At 38.3% G+C, this 19,582-nt stretch overlaps 1 protein-coding gene across 3 annotated transcripts in view; it reads left to right on the forward strand.

The window, feature by feature from the left end:
- The window catches only part of hacd1 (3-hydroxyacyl-CoA dehydratase 1), a 107,418-nt gene that overhangs the window by 69,727 nt on the left and 18,109 nt on the right, over positions 1–19,582 (forward strand). For all 3 annotated transcript variants that reach the window (XM_069914250.1, XM_069914251.1, XM_069914249.1), the window contains exons 2-5: positions 4,130–4,247; positions 4,331–4,349; positions 4,435–4,523; positions 5,476–5,597. In XM_069914250.1, the coding sequence (XP_069770351.1) occupies positions 4,152–4,247; positions 4,331–4,349; positions 4,435–4,523; positions 5,476–5,597 (326 nt within the window). In that variant the 5' untranslated portion in view covers positions 4,130–4,151. The remainder of the gene's footprint in view (positions 1–4,129; positions 4,248–4,330; positions 4,350–4,434; positions 4,524–5,475; positions 5,598–19,582) is intronic.

Raw genomic sequence — 19,582 nt, forward strand, 5'->3', positions numbered from 1 at the left:
CCCTAGGCACCTGCGGAGGGCCTTGAGCATGTAGGGGAGGGGCGCATGCATTCAGGGTCAGGAACAATAACACCATGTTCCACGATGCACCCCAGGATGGCGAGGTAGGTGATGCAGAATAAGCACTTCTCCCTGTTGTAAGTGAGATTCAGTGCCTCAGCCAACCAGGGAAATCTCTCCAGGTTGGCATCATAGTCTTGCTGGTCATGGCCACAGATGATGACATTGTCCAGGTACGAGAAGGTTGTTCTTAGATTCTGCCGGTCTACCATGCAGTCCATCTCCTGCTGAAACCCGGCAGAACTGGTAGAGGCACCCATCTGCCTCAAATGTGGTATAAGGTTTATCCCAGGCATGATTAGGGAACTGATGGTAGGCCGACTTCAGGTCAACCATGGAGAAAACCCTGTACTGGGCTTTCTTGTTGAATATGTCAGGGTTGCAGGGCAGTGGGTAGGCATCCAGCTGGGTGTACTGGTTGATGGTCTGCCTATTGTCAATGACATCCTCGGTTTGCTGCCCTCTTTTATGACAAGGACCTAGGCTCTCCAGGGGCTGATGCTAGGCTCTATAACTCCTTCCGCCAGTCTCACCCTGGCCTTGATAAAGGTCCTGTCAGCCGCACAGTTCTGCCTGCTCTTGGCAGCTGTGGGCTTACAGTCTGGCATAAGGAAATTGAAAAAGGATGGAGGGGGCACCCATAGGGTGGAGAGCCCGAAGGTGGACTGAGGGCGGTCACTGGACTTTGTGCTGTCGATGGTTAGTGGGGAGAGTGGGCCACCGAAGGTAGGGGTGAGGCTGTGGAAGTGACACTGGAAGTCTAGTCCCAGGATAACTGGGGCAGAGAGCATGGCATGACCAGAAGCCTGAACCCTTGATATGTTTCCCACCTCACTGTCAAGTTCAATGAGCAGCTTCCTAGTGCCGTGGTGGAGTGGTCCTACACCATATACACTACATTCACCGACCTACCTTCATCGATTTCTTTTCTTACCTCCTCGAAAACTCATTGAGGCTTGTGAGACATGAACTTGCCAATAAAGCTATACATCTACAAATGCTTGTAAATCCTGTCCTGAAGAATTCTCTCCAATAGTTTGTCCACTATTGATGCAAGAGTCACTGGGCTTTAATTCCCAGGATTCTTCATCATTTTTCTTGATCAAGGGAACTATATTTGCCATCTTCCATTCCTGCAGTATCATTCCTGTGACTGGCGATGACACAAAGATCATCATCAATCCTCCAGCAATTTCTTCTTTCACTTTCCACAATAACCTTTTTTTTAATGATCTACCCAATTAACATACCAGTCCATATGTTTTGTTGGGTTGGAATAAACTGGACGCCCTGTGAAAACTCACGCAGGTCCTGGGGAGAAAGTACAAACACCTTTCAGACCGTGCAGGTTACATCTTTCTGAGAGAAGAACCCAATGAGCCACAAACATGAACCCCTGTCCGCTGCACTAACCCTTCAGCCATATATTCATCTGCTATATCTTTCTATTTTTACCCCCACTGGCATAGGCACCAGTTCAGAAACTGCTACCTTCAAGGTCAGACTTTTTAAACTTTCTAACTCTCTATAATCACTCTTCAGGACCTCATCCCTATTCCTATCTATGTCATTGGTGTTCCACTACTTCTGACTGTTCACCCTTCCACTCAAGAATGCAGTAGACTCTATCAGAGTTGTCTCTGACCTTGGCACCTCAGAGGCAACATACTGTCCTGGAGTCTCAATATTGTTCACAGAATCTCTCATTTGTACCATCAGTCTCTTCCTCTATGCTTCCTTCCCATCTGAACCACAGACCCAGAGACCTGGCTACTGTGGCTTAGTCCTGGTAGGTTGTCAGGAATAGCTACAGGGATAACCTGCTCAGACTGATTCTTTCCTTCTTCCTCAGTCACCCAGCTACCTGCCATCATGGTGTGACTGCCTCCCTCTGTTTCCTCTCTATCAACCCCTCAGCCTCTCAAATAATCTGTAGTTCATCCATCTCTAGCTCCCTAATGCAGTTTGTAAGGAGCTTCATTTGGTATACTTCTTATAGGTGAGGTCGTTAGGGACACTGATTTCCCACATCTTGCAAGTGAAACATACTACTGCCATTTCCACTGCTCCAACTGTACAAGCAGGAAGACTGACTTCACCTTTGCCTTCACTCACTAGAGCCTCCCAAAACAAAACCTCAATACTTTTTGGCCCATTAAGCACTTCCTCTCAACATGGCTACACCCAAAAACTTCTCAGACTTGTGCCTTCTTGCTGCACCTTTTTTCATAAAGCGATGCTGTCACTTCCAGGTGGCCATTACAAAGAAGGTCATGGTCATATGTTACATATGTCCTCCTTTAGAATAGCCACCTTCAACATCTCAGCCTTTCACTCATCCTTTTCAGGCCAAAACACTAAAAATAGCCATTCTGCTTGTCCCTGCTCTCCTTTTGTGGTCTGCTGGTAATTAGCCAGTCACCAATTAAATTACCTCTTTTAAACTCCTCTCAAGCACACAATCACACTCACCATCTTTTCAAAGGTAATTGCTTCAATTCATGAACTTTTGCAAGTGAAATTTGCTTTAATTTGCTTGGTTTTGAATGTTACACAATTGTATGATCACATTTTACAGTGTATTCAGTGTAGGGGGAGTGCAGGAACCCTTATGTGTTTCAAATGAATATGGGAAGCTCAGTCTTGATGAACCTGGTGTTTGACCATTAGGATTTCTGTGTAACCACTAAAGGATTATGAGAGTTTTAGAGTAATTAATAATGGGACCCGAAAGATATTCCGTCTGATGTACTCCAGACTGGTGGACTCTGAAAATATAGAAATTCTCTTGGAATATCATGGGTTTGAACAAGTATGCTTGTTTTCAGACAAGGCTTCAGAGGAAATATATAATCATTAAACAAAAATACATGATGCTCTGTTGAAAGTCTTTTAAAAAAAAAATTGCATCATGAATTACTCCCACGGTTGGGAGTTGGGAAAGAGTATGTAGGGGCAGTGGGGAGGGGTGATTTGAAACTATAAAATGAATAGAATGTTTATTTAAGATTTGTTTATTGTCATATAATAGTACAGAACATGTAATATTCCACAAAACTGCCTTCTGCTTGCCATAAGGTAGGTAAAGAATCAGCATTAGTGTTGCCTGGCACCCCCTTACAATAAGAGAAAGAAAAGCAAAAGAAAGTCCCTTCAGAGTCACTGACTGTCTGTGGATTCGCCTCCAGTGCTCCCACAGCCTCTGAAGTTGCACAGACTCCTGTTCCATCCATCGGCAACCTGAGCTGCAGATTCAAACTTACAACACATTCAGGACCCCTTCAGCACCCGAGGCCCTTTGCAAGCTCTCCTTGCCCTCAGCACCCTCTCAAATTCTGCAGCAACACCCTGCAGCCCATGCAGGCCCCCCTACCACACCTGCGTGGGTCCCTCAGCCACTGAGCCCTTTGTTGGTTTGCCATCTTGATCACTGCCCTGTTGGGTAATCTCCTCTGCTTCTCCACTTCAACAGGGGGTGTTCTTCCCATTTATGGTCCCTGGCGCCGGTCCTCTGCTCCCCTGGAGTCTGCAACTCTGGAGCACAGCCACCACCATCTTGGGAACAGACTCCAATGTTGCAGGATTTTAAAATAGAACCTGGTCAGCTCTTTTAACAGGCCATTTAAAACCTGTACAAGGCCGTCAGCATTAGGACCAGGCAGTTGAACCCTTTGGTGCAGCGCTGAATCTCCACTTTCCCGTGTCTGCACCAACAGCAGCTCCAAAAGCGCTGCCATTTAAAAACATAAATCACACTAATCTGGTGCTTTTTGGAGATCAGCACTAATGAGTAACTGGCAGATTAACCACTGGCCTATCTTCAATAGGTTTTTCCAATGGGATTAATGTTAATTATTGCTTCCTGATATCACTCCTAACATGGTCATGCACCTGCTGTATTTCATGATTTCTGTTTTTAATAATGTCACTTCTTCCTCAACATTTGACAGGATAAATAAATAATGTGTTTGTAATGTGATTTTGAATTCTTCTGTCAGCTGATAATCATAATATTTTATTTTGAAATTAACTATACATCTTTTTGCTATGAATACTTTTCTCTCTCAAGGTGGCTAGTACTGGCTGTGGCCATGATCCGGTTTTCTTACCAAAAAAGAACACACAAGGGACTGTACAGGAATATACAAAAGACACTCAAGTTCTTCCAGACATTTGCATTACTAGAGGTATTTCTTTTGCTGATGGTATACAATATAGATTTTACTTGTTTGTAATATGCTCACTTTTTTTTTCTTTTAATACTCCCCAGATTGTCCACTGTGGAATAGGTAAGGAAGTTGTAAATTTGATATGGTATTAAATGTGGAATTTCGTCTTTATTGATTGCATTGTAACTTTTCATTGTCTTTTTAGGTATCGTGCGAACATCAGTACTTGTTACTGGGGTCCAGGTCCTGTCCAGAATTTTCATCGTGTGGTTTGTTGTTCACAGTATAAGACCGGTATGTTTACCTTATTGAGTACTAAATCTCCTGCTGGTGTTGTCCCTGTTACTGTGGCATAACTGTGAAGTGGAGGCATAGGAACTGGATAGAACAATAAGAATGCAAGTAGCATGTTCTCCTTCCCAATCCCTATTGCTGGTGATTTTATCCACTTCTCGACTAAACTTGAATCCAAACTGCAGTGTCGCCATTCACAAGATCACAAATAGCTGAGCAGGAAGAAAACATGCAGGCTCTTTGCCATCTCTCAAGGACTTCTTTCTTTAGAATATGGAACACAGAAATGAAGACAGTAATTTGAACAAGTCTTTCAGAAAGGTTAATTGTGACTTCCTACTTTGATATATGCAAGGATATTGCAAGCACGCTTTATAAAAACATAATTTTTCTGAGGTAATTTTTAACATTCCTTTCATGGGGTGTTGCACTTCCTAGAATTAGCCATCCTGCTGTAATCCATCCTCTCCTTTTGCACAGCTTGTCCAGCTGGCCAAAGTCTACCAGTTCTGCATTTTGAATCATCACTCTGCAACTTACCCTGACCTCACCCCATCTTAAATGCTCCCTTTGTACTCCATGTCCTTCCTCTCACTTGCTAGGCAGCTTAAAAAGTGTTTTTTTAAAAATTCTTCCCTCGTTCTGAAGAAAGGTCTTGAACTTGAAATATTCTGTTTTTCTTTCTATGGATCCTGTGTGACTTACAGCATTTCCTGAGCTAAAATCTTATTGTTGGAAGTAAATACATATAAATATGGAGATTTTTTGGGAAGGTATAAAGTGAAATGTTAAGTCATCTGCACATATAAGAGTGCTGAATTTTGATGTAGGCACAGGAGGTGGTTTAATTTGTATTCTGTCATTTCTGAAGCATTTCAGAATCTAGAGCTAAATTGTTTACATTTACATGCCTTGTAGCTGAACTTGTATTTTTTCATGCAAACATCTGCAGATACAGAATGAAGAGAGTGTCGTTCTTTTCCTGGTTACTTGGGCAGTGACAGAGATTACTCGATATTCTTATTACACATTCAATCTGCTCAACCATTTGCCCTACTTCATTAAATGGGCCAGGTGGGAGAAAGTGACTCTGCATTGCTTTGTGATGTGTGTGAAAAAAAGGTTTGCATGCTATATGCTGGGGGCTGCAGTTACTAATGGAACATTAGCTGTGAAATGGAAGGGAATAGCTACTTGCCGTGAGAGCCGTGGGTTGAAATGAAATTGCTTAACCTGCACCTGTTTGCTTTCATATGGAGTATTAGATTGTTTTTGACATTTCATCAAGGGGCAGTTATGGAAATTGCTTTTTGGTAAAATTGCTATATTATGGTTCAGTGACTTAGAGGTGACCTGTCAAATATCTGTGAGTCTTCTGAATTTCAGTTCTCTGAAATGGTTTGTTACTTTATTTGGAATTATTAGAGAAAAGACTCAATCTGTGTGAAATGTGGCTAAAGTATGAATGAAATTTTTGCTGTCAAATCTATTGTAGGAACTATTATTACACATGCTTAAATAACATCAGCTAAAGATAGCTGTTAAATTGTCTAATCAATCTTGCTTTTATAATAATGAATGCAGACTTGATCTTGGTTTTGTACAATTTATGCCTGGATTATGAACTGCAATGAAAGAGTATTCTTAGAACCAAAAATATCAACCAGTTTAAGTTTTATTAGGGCAAGTTTTTACAAAATACTTCTGGAACAATACAATTATGTCTTGATTATTTTAAATCATTCTATTGATAGTAAAATGAGCATAGCATTATTCTTTCTTCTCCTACCCTAGAATGAATGAAGATAGATTAGCTACTACTAAAGATAAAATGGAAAAGATGTTAAAGTCCTTTTAATTTTAGTTACAGTGAACAATACAATAACCTTTTATAAGATTGGTAATGTGCTATTTATAATAGAAAATTGTTATGAAGTGCATGAGTGAATGCATGTGTCCATACATATATATATATAGATATATATATATATATAGATATATATATATATATATATATGTGTATATATATATTTTGTATATATATGTCTATATATATATTAAAATATCACATAAAAATGGGTTAAAACCTTGTTTGCCTTGTAATTACAAAGGAACTCAACCTTTTAGTTTCAAAAATGGATGGATTTTTATAAAGAACAGATTAATCAGCAAATACAAAGCAGGAGATGCTGGAAGCAACCAGCAGATCAACAAACATCTGTGCCAAGTGAAACATTGACCTTAGGAAACATTTCAGGCCAATGATCTTTCACCAGAACTTGGAAATGTGAGATAAACATGTTCTAAATTGCAGAGAGCATGAAGCATGTTATAGAGTGGAGTCCAAATCTATCCAAGTAATCATTCCTTTAATTTCCATCAGAAAGGGAAAGAAACAAGATAAAATGTTGGCTCTGTCGGATGGAGAGCACAACAGTTGATGGAAGTTTTAAATAAGTGATTGCTAGTGAGAAAAACAATTTTCATCTCTATATTCATGAAATAATTTACTCCTGTTGGAGGTTGTGCAGAGAAGATTTGCTGGGCTCATTTTAAAGATAAACAGAACAATGTAAGATATTGAAATGTATATGATTCTGAGATGATTGATAGTGTGAATGCGGAGAAGATATTCCACTTAGTGGAGTTAAGAAGTATTGTTCCAGATTAAGGGGTTGCAATTTCATAGGGAGCGGAGGAGAATTTCATCTCTGAATCATTGGAATCCACCACAGAGAGCAGTGGAGATAAAATCCTTAAATATATTCAAGGCACAGGTTAGCAAATAATTTGAATAATGAGGAGATCTCAGAATATGGGGTGAAAAGGGAAACTGTTATTGATATTAAAGAGAAAAAATAATGGCACTACCGGAGCTGCTGTAATGGCACCGCTACCACTGGTATGGACCTGAGAGAGCAGGGAACACAGAGCTGCTTCACAGGGTCCTACTGCCCTACGAGATGCGAACAGCTCTGTACAGGCTTTGAACATCCTCTTAGAGGGGCAAGGGATTTTTTTTTTAAAAACATCCTGTAACCATGGAGGTTTGTGCTCAAGATGGCAGCGTCTGTGCTGGTCAGCAGACCACGAGGGGTTGCAGATTCCAGAGAAGCAGCAGACTGGCACAGGGCAACAGAAATGGGGGAACACCTCCAATTGCAAAGGAGAAACCTGGGAGAATACACTGCAGGAAGGTGACCACGACACTGGGGGGCTCGGCAGCTGAAGGACTCACACAGGCTGTGAGCTGCTGGCGACTTGCACTTGAAGGACCATGTGGGCTGTTGGAAACTGGGCCATGGGAACCAGGTATCAGAACTGAGATTTGAGGGGAGGCTGAGGGCAAGAAGGGCTCCTGAAAACTTCCTGATTGTATCAGATGTTTGGATCTGGAGTGCAGGTTCCCGATGGATTGAAACAGGAGTCTATGAGGCTGCAGAATGCTGGAGGCGAATTGATCGGCACTCAGTGACTCTGAAGGGACTCTCTTTTGCTTCTCTCTCTTTTATTATTGGGAAGGGGCAGGCAAAAGTTTATGAATTTTGTCTATATTACATTTTTTGTATTATTACTTGACAATAAAAGGAATGTTGAATCTTGATCTTGTTGAATGTCATTAGATATGGGAATAGTGCCGGAGGATTGGCGCATTGCGCATGTGGTTCCGTTATTTAAAAAGGGTTCAAGGAGGAAGCCTGGCAACTATCGGCCTGTAAGTTTGATGTCTGTGGTAGGTAAATTAATGGAGAAAATTCTTAGAGATAGTACTTATAAACATCTGGATAGACAGGGTCTGATCAGGAGCACTCAACATGGATTTGTGGGAGGAAGGTCATGTTTGACCAATCTGATTGAATTTTTTGAAGAGGTGACTAGGAATGTGGATGAGGGTAGCGCAGTGGATGTTGTCTATATGGACTTCAGTAAGGCCTTCGATAAGGTACCACATGGAAGGTTAGTTAAGAAAGTGCAGTCTTTAGGTATAAATTTTGAGATAGTCAAATGGATTGAACATTGGCTGAAAGGGAGAGGCCAGAGAGTGGTAGTGGATAATTGTCTGTCAGGTTGGAGGCCGGTGACCAGTGGTGTGCCTCAAGGATCTGTATTGGGCCCATTGTTGTTCGTTATATACATTAATGATCTAGATGATGGGGTGGTCAATTGGATTAGTAAATATGCAGATGATACTAAGATAGGTGGAATAGTGGATAATGAAGAAGGTTTTCAAGGATTGCAGAGGGATTTGGGCTGCTTAGAAAAGTGGGCTGAAAAATGGCAGATGGAATTTAATGCTGATAAGTGTGAGGTGCTTCATTTTGGTAAGAAGAATCAGAATAGGACATACGTGGTAAATGGGAGAGCATTGATGAATACAGAAGAGCAGAAAGATTTAGGAGTAACGGTACATCGTTCCCTGAAGGTAGAAACTCACGTGAATAGGGTGGTGAAGAAGGCTTTTAGTATGCTGGCCTTTATCAATCATTGCATGGAATATAGGAGTTGGGAGGTGATGTTGAGATTGTATAAGACGTTGGTGCGGCCTAATTTGGAGTTCTGTGTGCAGTTCTGGTCGCCTAATTATAGGAAGGATATAAACAGAGTGGAGAGAGTGCAGAGAAGGTTTACCAGAATGTTACCTGGGTTTAAGCATCTAGAGTATAGGGAGAGATTGGACAGATTAGGTCTTTATTCTTTGGAGCGTAGAAGGTTGAGAGGGGATTTGATAGAAGTATTTAAGATTATGAAAGGGATAGACAGAGTGGATGTGGATAGACTATTTCCGTTAAGAGGAGGAAAGATTAAAACAAGAGGACATGAGTTAAGAATTAAGGGGCAGAGGTTTAGAGGTAACATGAGGGGGAACTTCTTTACTCAGAGAATGGTAGCCGTGTGGAATGAGCTTCCGGGAGAAATAGTGGCGGCGGAGTCAATTGTATTATTTAAGAAAAGGTTGGACAGGTATATGGATGAGAAGAAGATGGAGGGTTATGGGCATTGTGCAGGGAGGTGGGACTAGAAAGGGGTGTTTGGTTCGGTGTGGACTAGAAGGGCCTAATGGCCTGTTTCCGTGCTGTAATTGTTATGTTATGTTATGAAGTGTGCAGCAGACTTGAAGCATAGATTAGGTTCGTCCTCCTGTTTCTTTTACCTTATTCTAACTGACATCACTAAAAATAGTGGTTCCTTGAATGAATTTTCAGACATCAGACATCCTCTCTGTCCTCTCTAACCCTTAAGCCTGTCTGCAACTGTAAATACATTTGTTCTCTCACTTTTCAAGTTCTGATGAGGGATATTGACCTGAGATGTTGACTTGTTCTCTCTGTAGATTCTGCCTAATCTGTTGAATGTTTATTCCTGTTCTGCTTTGGATTTGTAGCCTATGCAGTTTTTATTCAAATAATGTTTTTCTTGTTATTATTGTCCTCCACTCCTATCACCTTTCTCATCACTTCATCAGCATTTTTTCTCCATATCTGAACCCTTTATACATTCATTCATATTGCATTCTCATATCACTCAAAATTATAAGTTTGATGATTTTGCATCATGCTGTACATTGTACAGCACAGGAATAGGGCATTCAGAACATGATGTCGGCGCTGCACATGGTATCAATTTTAACTCATCCTATCCTCCTGGACATTGTCTATATCACTACATTTTCAGCCTGTCCAAATGCCTCTTGAACATTAGCTATTTTATCTTTTTCCACTACTTCTCTGGGCAGTGCATTACAGGAATTCTACTTTCTTAAAAGGTTAAAACAATTCAGCATCCTGTCCGGGTACATCAACATCACAGCTTGGTACGGGAACTGCTCTGGCCAGATAGCAAGAAATTGCATTAAGTTGTGAAAGCAGCCAGGCCATCGTCCAAACCAACAGTCCCTCCATTGACACTATCTAACTTCCTGCTGCCTTGAGAAAGCACAAAAGACCCATCCTACCCCTGGTCACACTCTTCTCCCCCCACTCATGTCCGACAGCGTATGTGAGTTTGAAAACCTGCACTACCAGTTTCAAGGACAATTTCTTCCCAGCTATTTTCAGAATATTGAATGGATTTCTCATTATAAGAATAATGATGCCCTTATACAGATTTAACTGAACTTTTCACTGTAAAACTATACTCTGCACTTTTGTTTTATTTTACGCTACTTCTTTTCCTTGAGTATGAGCGGACTTGTCTGTATAGCATGCAAACAAACTTTCTCAAGTTCACTTTTATTACCATCTGTACATATAAAACCAGACAAAACCATGATTCTCTGGACTGTAGTGCACACACATACATGTATAATAATTTTTTCACATGGCTCATAATAATCATGTGCATAAATGTATAACATAAAATAAATATGTATTAATATTCTGGAATAATTTACTTAATTTCATTAAGCTGAGGATCCATTGTCTCTCAGTGCACATGGCAACAATTCAATTCTCTCTTTTTGAAAATAAACTTGCCTTGTAAATCTCTTAGACTTTCCATCTATTTCCTTAAACCTTTTGCCTTCTAATACTTCAACGTTTTCATCCAAATCATCTTCTCATCAACCTATCAAGAGAGATCTTATTGAACACTTTACTAAGGTCATATATACATATATATATTCTAAAATTTTTAAATTTAGACATACAGCACTGTAACAGGCCAATTCGGCCCTAGAAGTCCATGCCACCCAATTTACACCCCATTAACCTACACCCCTGTATGTTTTCTAAGGGTGAGAGGAAACTGGAGCCCCCAGAGAAAACCCACGCAGATACAGGGAGCCCCCAGAGAAAACCCACGCAGATACAGGGAGAATGTACAAATTCCTTACAGACAGCATGGGATTCGAACTCAGGTCTGGTCCCAATCGCTGGTGCTGTAAAGACATTGCACTAACCGTCACTTTAAGTTCAAATTTATTGTCACTATCTAGTACAAACACGAATAGCTCAACAAGTCAACTCTAATTCGAGAAGAAACATTCAATCAAGTTTGTGAGAAGTTTGACCTTCCCTCCACAGCCACACTGACTATCCCTCATCTTTTTTAGATGGGTCTGGATTACTAGGAATCTTCTCCATTAATCTCCCTACCACTGGTTCAAGCTCATTGGCTGATAATTTCCTGGTCTATTTCTATTGCTTTTAAGCTGAGCAAACAACATTGGATTTTCTTAAATCTGCTTAGTCTCATTCATCTGCAGAATAACAGATGAAAAAGAAATGAAACATAAGAATTATGCATAGGCAGATTGTTGAAAAAGTTTGTAAGTTAATAAAATTGTTGACCATTGGATTATTCATTGCTGGATCATAATGAAGATCGTGATTAAATCAAGTAAATATAATGGATAGGAATAACATTACAATTGGCACATTATGGACTGAATGTGCATGCTATAAGTTAGATTGTTGACTTTAACAAAGAAAAATTGAATTAGACTGAAAATCAAAGGGAAGGCTACCAATGTTGAAAAGAAGACTTGAACATTTAATAAGCTTCCAAAGCAATTAGTGCATTATACTTTTTGTACCTAATTTTGAACTCCATGGGTAAACTTAATTCTGTTATGAATAAAGTAGACTTTCAATTTCATTTTATCAATCTCGGTGGACACAGAGTTTAAAATTGAACAGGCTTTCAAAACTATAATTAGGTTCAAAATACATGTTCAATTCCAAAGGTAAACCTGCCATCGTGAAAGAGTACAATAAAATAAAATTGCTTTTACTTCGGTTAGAAAATGAACACCAACAAGAGATGTAACAAGCAGGAGGTGAGGAAAAAATGCAATCGTTTAACATATTCAATATTTTTAGTAAGCTGGATGTTTGATGGGTTGCTTTGAAATTAAACTTAGAATATCAGAGAACAAAAACAGAAATTGTTCCATCACGTTGTTAGAAATTGTTTGTGCATCATTTCCTAGTTATAAATCTATTTACTGTGCATAGAACACAGTTTTGTGATTTAATGTAAAAGCTACGTTTGTGCAGTTGTAATCTATTGCAGCCAGAAGATTGGTGTATCAGCTGACTATATTTTCAGCTAGGCTGCGAGCCCAAGTTCTAAATCATTTTAACGGACTGCAGAATTATATCCTAGACACAAGTTGTCATCTTCAGGAAAATAGAGCAAATCACAAGCAGAATTAGCCATAAACGGGTACAGCAATACAGAATTTGCCCATCTTTAATAGATTTCAATTTACAATTTTAACAATGTAGCTATCAAACTTGTTCTGTTCTCCATTTTTCATTATGTTCATTGATCTGATTTTTATTTATGGTGAAGTGCTTGTGATATTAACCATCTAAGAGTATTTTTAGAACCTTCATTAGACAAACACACCTATTTCTGCATTTTAAATTAAAGACCTTAGCATTGTGAACATTGACCATACATCAAAGATATTCTCAATGCCTCATATCCTGCAAACTCCACAGACATTCAAACTTTCTATGGAGTTTACACATTCTCTCAGTGGTTGGATTAGCACCAGTTTTCTTGTGACTTCACAAAGATGTGCCACTTTTGTTAAGGGTAATTGACTAGATCCTAGAACATAGAAATCAATAGCATAGTACAGGTCCTTCAACCCACAATGTTGTGCTGACCTAATAACCTACTCTAACAACTGCCTAGAATTTCCCTCCTCCATAACCCTCCATTTGCCTCAGTTTCATGTACCTTCCTAAAAGCCTCTTAAAATATCTCATTTTACCTGCCTCCACCATCATTGCTGACAGCACATTTCATCCACTCATCACTCTCTGTGAAAAACCTACCTCTTACACCCCCGCCCCCCCCATACTTACTCCCAAGTACCTTAAAACTGTGCCCTATTGTGCTAGCCATTTCAGTGCTGAGAAAAAACTTCTGGCCACCCACATGATCAATGTCTCCCATTATCTTATACACCTCTGTCTGGTCACCCTTCATCCTCTGTTGCTCACTCAACCTATCCTCATCAGACATACTCTCCAGTTCAGGTATCATCCTTAAAAATCTCCTCTGCACCCTCTCAATAGCATCCATATCTTTCTAGTAATGTGGTGACCAGAAATTAACACAATATTTCAAGTGGGGTCTAACCAAGGTCTTGTATGGTTATAAAATTACCTCATGGCTCTTGAACTTGATTCCACAGTTAATGAAGGCCAACCCACCTTCTCAACAACACCATCAACCTATGCAACAACTTTGACTGTCTAATGGACATGGACCCCAAGATCTTTCAGTTTCCACACTGCTCAGAGTCCTCCCATTAACATTATATTCTGCCTTCAATTTTGACCTAATGAAAATTAACCACTTCATATTTTCTGGTTTAAACTCCCATCTACCATTTTGCAAGCCAGTCTTAATCCTAACAATGTTCCTTTGTAACCTCTGGCAGCTCTCCAGATTATCCACGACACCACCAACTTTCATGTCATCTGCAAACTTATCAACTGACCCTTCCACTTCCTTATCCAGGTCATTTACAAAAATCACAAAAAGGAGGGGTCCCAGAACAGATCCCTACAAAACACCACTTGTCACCAACTTCCATGCAGAATACGAGCCAATACTACAGTGTAGATGGTGGGGTAATGCAATGCTCAGAATTGGCATAGAATTGAGCCAAATGGCCTGCTCCTATGAATTTTTTTTTTAAAAAAGCAGATTCAGGAAGTCTGAAATAATTTTTAAAACTGAACAGGCTGGAAACAATCAGCAGGTCTAATAGCATGTGTGGATATAGAAACAGTTAATGTTTCAGGTCAAAGACCCATCATTGTAACTAAGAAATAGTAATGCGGTGGAGGAATGAATAAAACAAAGGGATTAAATCTGAGAGGTTGAGGTCAGGATTGCCATGGAGTTAGGTTGTACAAGTCATTGGCATAATGGGTTAATCAGGGAAGTTAGAGAGAAAAATAATGAAATGAGGGCTGTTGGAGAGAAAGAGTGAACAAAAAAAGGAAACAAAGGAACTGGGCATCACAGCTGGCAAAGCTGATGCTTCTCAGTGTCAGGGAACCTTGATTCAATCCTGACTTTAGAGGCCACTGTGTGGAGTTTGCACATTCTCTCTGTGACCATATGGACCCCTGTGGTTGCATTGAAATATCCGTAGCTGAGCCATAATACAATGATACATTGTTTCTGAAAACACTGAAGAAGGTTGTAGCAAAAAGAAATGCTGAACTAAACTAAAACGGTACAAAATGAGAACACTTGGAAATAAGTCCACTAATACTATATAGCACCGAACAAGTAAATGCTGAGCTGCAAGAAATGCATGTTAAACAGTTGCTTGCATGGAAAGAAGGTTTAGTTGGATTTGTACAATGGGAAAAGTAAGTCAACTGAATTTGTGTCTGGTACAGTTATATGGGAAGTATGTGTAAATGTAAGGTTTTAAAGCGAACATTGAGTGTTTTTTTTTCCCCAGAGGCATCAATTGCCTATGAAATGGAGAGAGAGAGAGTGAGAGATGAAAAGATTGTTGTTGCAATGGGGAAACATAAGATTGCAGATGGAGTATGAAAAGCAAAGTCCTGTCAAAATTTGGAGATAATGGAAAACTAACTCAATGACCTAAGTCTTCATTTAAATTTGTAATCCCATAATAATGAAAATAAGTCATTGACTAATCAGTTGTTATCGACAGCCAGGGATGGTATGAGTTGTAAAGCACTTCAGGAACTGTTGGTGCAAAGTAACCTTTTAACTTGAATTAAAGCAAATTTTTGGCATCTTTACTTGAAGTAAACATATTACATCAAAACATGTCAATTTCTGAAAGAAAACTACTTGTGTCATGATCTTATACCTTTTTTTTATGATCTACAGTCTTTTTCCATTGAATACTTCCTTCCTAAAATAATTGTTTTCACTGATGTGTTAATTGTCCTTCATTCAAACTATTGTTACTGCCGCTGAATAGTTTTGCTACATTAATGCCTTCATTTTCTCATAAAGATGGGAGATGTGCAGGAAATGTCATTGATTTTGTCAGGAATACTTTCAAACATACATGAATGGGTATAAAGATGGGGTTATCAGAGATTGTATGTTGACATGGAGAAAGAGGGAAAGCAATGACATTTTCAATTTAAAGAGACTTGATATTCCCTGGATTTGCAGAAGAGACAGTCAATAAACTAAAAGGTAGAGATCAAGAAATTTTAATGATAAGCAATAGCTAGTATATGGTATGAAATGGAACTTGTGGACATTTGCAAAAAGGTTGCAAATCAATGATGTGAAAGAAAAAAGTGAAGATATGCCGAGATAGCTAGATAAAGAGGAAATTGATGAGTTGCTCCAGATCTGATGAGATATGGAAGATGATGAATCAATAATAGGGTCAGTGTATGTTAAGCGATTATAAATTTTATATGGTGATATATAGTTTATAGATGGAGATTTAATTCTGCATAGTTGAAGAGAGTGGATTTTTGTGATTTTATAAGGAAACAGATTCAAGATTTTTTTTAGAAATAAATTCTAATTCAATGGACAATAAATTTGATCTCTGGGGTGCTTTGAAGGCATATTTACGAGGCCAGATAATGTTACTCAGCAAAAATTAGGAAAGATTTTATGAAAGAGGTTGACCAATTGGAAAAGGAAATAGAAGGTTTGGAAAAGGATTTACAAAGAAAGACTTTGGATGAAAAAAGGAGGAATCTAATAATAAAAATAAATGCCATTATAATACGATTCAGACATATAAAACAGATAAGTTAATTGAGAGAACCAAACAAAGGTACTATGAATTAGGAGAAAGGGCTCATAAAGTTCTAGCTTTAAACAGGATGTGTTAAAAAACAACAATCTGCTCAGAAAAAGGGTGACTTAACTGTGGCAGTAGCATTAGATGCAGAGAAGGCTTTTGATAGGTTAGAATAGAATTTTTGTATAAAGTATTTGAAAAGTTTGGTTTTGAACCAATATTTATTAATTGGGTGAAAATTTTATTTAAAAAATCCATCTGCAAGAGTGGTGACTAATGGACAAATTTCTACCCATTTTAAATAAACTATATCAAGTAGATAAGGATGTCCTTTATCACCAACTTTGTTTATTTTGGCAATAGAGCCTTTAACACAATTAATAAGACAAGATTTAAAGATTAAGCGTATAAGGGTTAATTCCGAAGAATATAAAATAAATTTGTTTGCTGATGATGTTTTGGTTCATTTGACAGACCCTATAAATTTGTTGCGTCAGTTACATACAAGATTGGAAGAATATGGTGAAGTATCTGGTTATAAGATTAATTGGGATAAAAGTGAAATCTTGCCTTTAGTTAAGGGTGACTATACTCAATGTAAAAAGGCCACTCAATTTAGATGGCCAGATAATGGAATTAAATATTTAGATATTAGAATTGATAATGATTTAAATAATTTAAATAAATTGAATTATTTGCCACTACTTACTAAAATTAAATAAGATTTGAATAAGTGGAATAATTTACCTATAACTCTAATAGGTAGAGTTAATTGTATTTCAGATGAATATTTTCCCTTGGGTTCAATATTTTTTTCCAGTCCATTCCTATTTCATTTCCACAAATTTAAAAAAAAGACTTGAATAAGATTATTAGACAGTTTTTGTGGAAAGGGAAAATGGTGAGGGTTTCTTTGGAAAAATTGACTTGGAAGTTTGAATTAGAAGGTTTACAACTTCCCTATTTTAAAAATTATTATAACGCAGCTCAATAGAGATTTATTAATGTTTTGGCTGGTGTTGATAGGATTCCTGCTTGGGCTAATATAGAACATAGTAAAATAAGAGAAATTAATATACAGCATTTTATTTATAAATGCAATCAAAATTATTGGTGGAAAGTGGGGATACACCTGTTTTGAAACATTTGATTGAATTATGGAATACAATTGATTATGAAATAGGTGTGAAAGGTTTAATTTTGTGATTAAAAACCTTTATGTCAAAATAGACATACCATTTTCTGTCGATAATCAATTTCTGATGATGGGTGTTGAGGGAACAGAAGATTGTTTTGAAGCTGGAAGATTTATTACTTTTGAACAAATGAAGAATAAATTTAATGTGCCAAATAATACTTTTTTCCTGTTATTATTAAGTTCAGGCTTTTTTGACTGATAAGATAGGTCCTAGTTTGACATGACCTACTCAGAGTGAATTGGAATTATTGATTCATAATACTAATGTGACAGTATATAGATATGTTTTTGGGAGTTAAATTGGGGCAGGTTAGTTAGTGTAGGTCACATATAAACACTTTAAAAACTGATCTTATGTAAAATACTGAAGCTCCGCTTGTGCTAGACATGTTGGGGCCAACGGTCTTTGCAAAAGCTTTGGAGAGCGCCCAAGAGACTTCTCTAATGGATTATTGTTTACTAAAAGGCAACAAATGAAAGAACTTGTTGGAGCCGCATTCTGTCTGGAGGTGAACTTGCTGTTCTAAGAGGGTCATGTCATTTTGCAAGCAGAGAGAGTAAAATAGGCTTTGTGTGTGTGTGTGTGTGTGTGTGTGTGTGTGTGTGTGTGTGTGTGTGTGTGTGTGTGTGTGTGTGTGTGTGTGTGTGAGAGAGAGAGAGAGACAGAGATCAGTTCTGCAGTTTTACAATCAGTAGCAGCAACTGGGACTGAAACATGACAAGCTGGCGTGCTTGTGGAAAACGCCATTTGGAAGATGGGTTGTGAGTGCTTGGTTCAGCCTGGTCAAAGCCCTTGTGGTTCATGCAAGAGGAGAGGAATGGCTGTCTAATCTTTCACTTGAAACAAATGAAACAAGAAGGAACTCTGTGGTGACCTGAAAGAAAGAGGTTATCATCTGGAGATCCCTGAGAGGGCAAGTTTCTTTGGCATGACACTGAAGTGGCTGATTAAAAAAGGAATCAGATATAGGTGTCCAGTGTGCAACGAATCTCTCTCTGAAAACTTACCAAAATCTTCCTGAGCGATAACCATTTACCTTTCAAGCACCAAATCCTAGTGAACTTTATAAATGTTAAATTCTGTGTACAATATAAGAATTGCCTCCAACGAGTGAACTTGGAGGAATGAGAAGTGAAACTGGACTGTGAATCAAATAACTTTTCTGAACTTACGCACACATTACATACACATGCGCTTAGAATTAGAAGGGGGTTAAGTTGGGTTAGTTAAGTCAATCATGATAAGTTAAAGTGTGATTTTGTTTTCATGTTTAAAGATAATTAAAAGCAACTTTTGTTTAAGTAAGCATTTGTCTTGGTGAATATCTATTGCTGCTGGGTTTTCGGTTCCTCTGGGCTTGTAACACTAATGTGAATAATTTTATCTCTGTAATATATAATTATTTCAAAAGAAAGCCCCTAAAATAGGAGTACATAAGTCAAGATTAAGACAGGAAGCAGATTTGAATAGACAAATAGATGAAAAAGATTGGATGCAACTATATGGAGATAATATAACAAATGTTATTAATGTTAGATATAGGTTGGTCTAATATAATTTTTTGCATCAGTTATACTTAACTCATCAAAAAATTTTTAAAATGAACCCAATACTATCAGATTTACATTTTAGATGTGGTCAAGAAGTTGGACCATTTCTGCAATCTACTTGGACTATCCTAAAGTTAAACACTTCTGGTTGGAAGTTGGAATTTTTTTTGGAAATAATAAGTGGGATGTGTTAGGTTCCCACAGGATCCATTGCTATTTTTGTTGGGTAATATTATGACTATAAAACATAAATTAAAATTAACTATGTATCAAATTGAATTTGTATGAATTGCTTCAGCAGAATCTAGAAAGTGTATAGCTATTACTTGAAAATCAGATGCAGATTCAGGGATGGGGAGATGACATGCAGAACTTTGGAGCTCTATTCCACTGAAGAAGATTACTTATAATTTATGAAATAAATATCAGATATTTTGGAGAATATGGTGTCCATATTTGCAAAATGTAGGTATAAATGTTCAACAGTTTCTCTGAAGACCCCATCTCTTGGTAACCTCCAGCTGATGCTGGATGCTATGTTAAACAGTTTATTCTTTTGACATTCTCCAGTTTTTCTTCTAT

The sequence above is a fragment of the Narcine bancroftii genome, chromosome 1 (assembly GCF_036971445.1).
Source record: "Narcine bancroftii isolate sNarBan1 chromosome 1, sNarBan1.hap1, whole genome shotgun sequence".
Lineage (NCBI taxonomy): Eukaryota > Metazoa > Chordata > Chondrichthyes > Torpediniformes > Narcinidae > Narcine > Narcine bancroftii.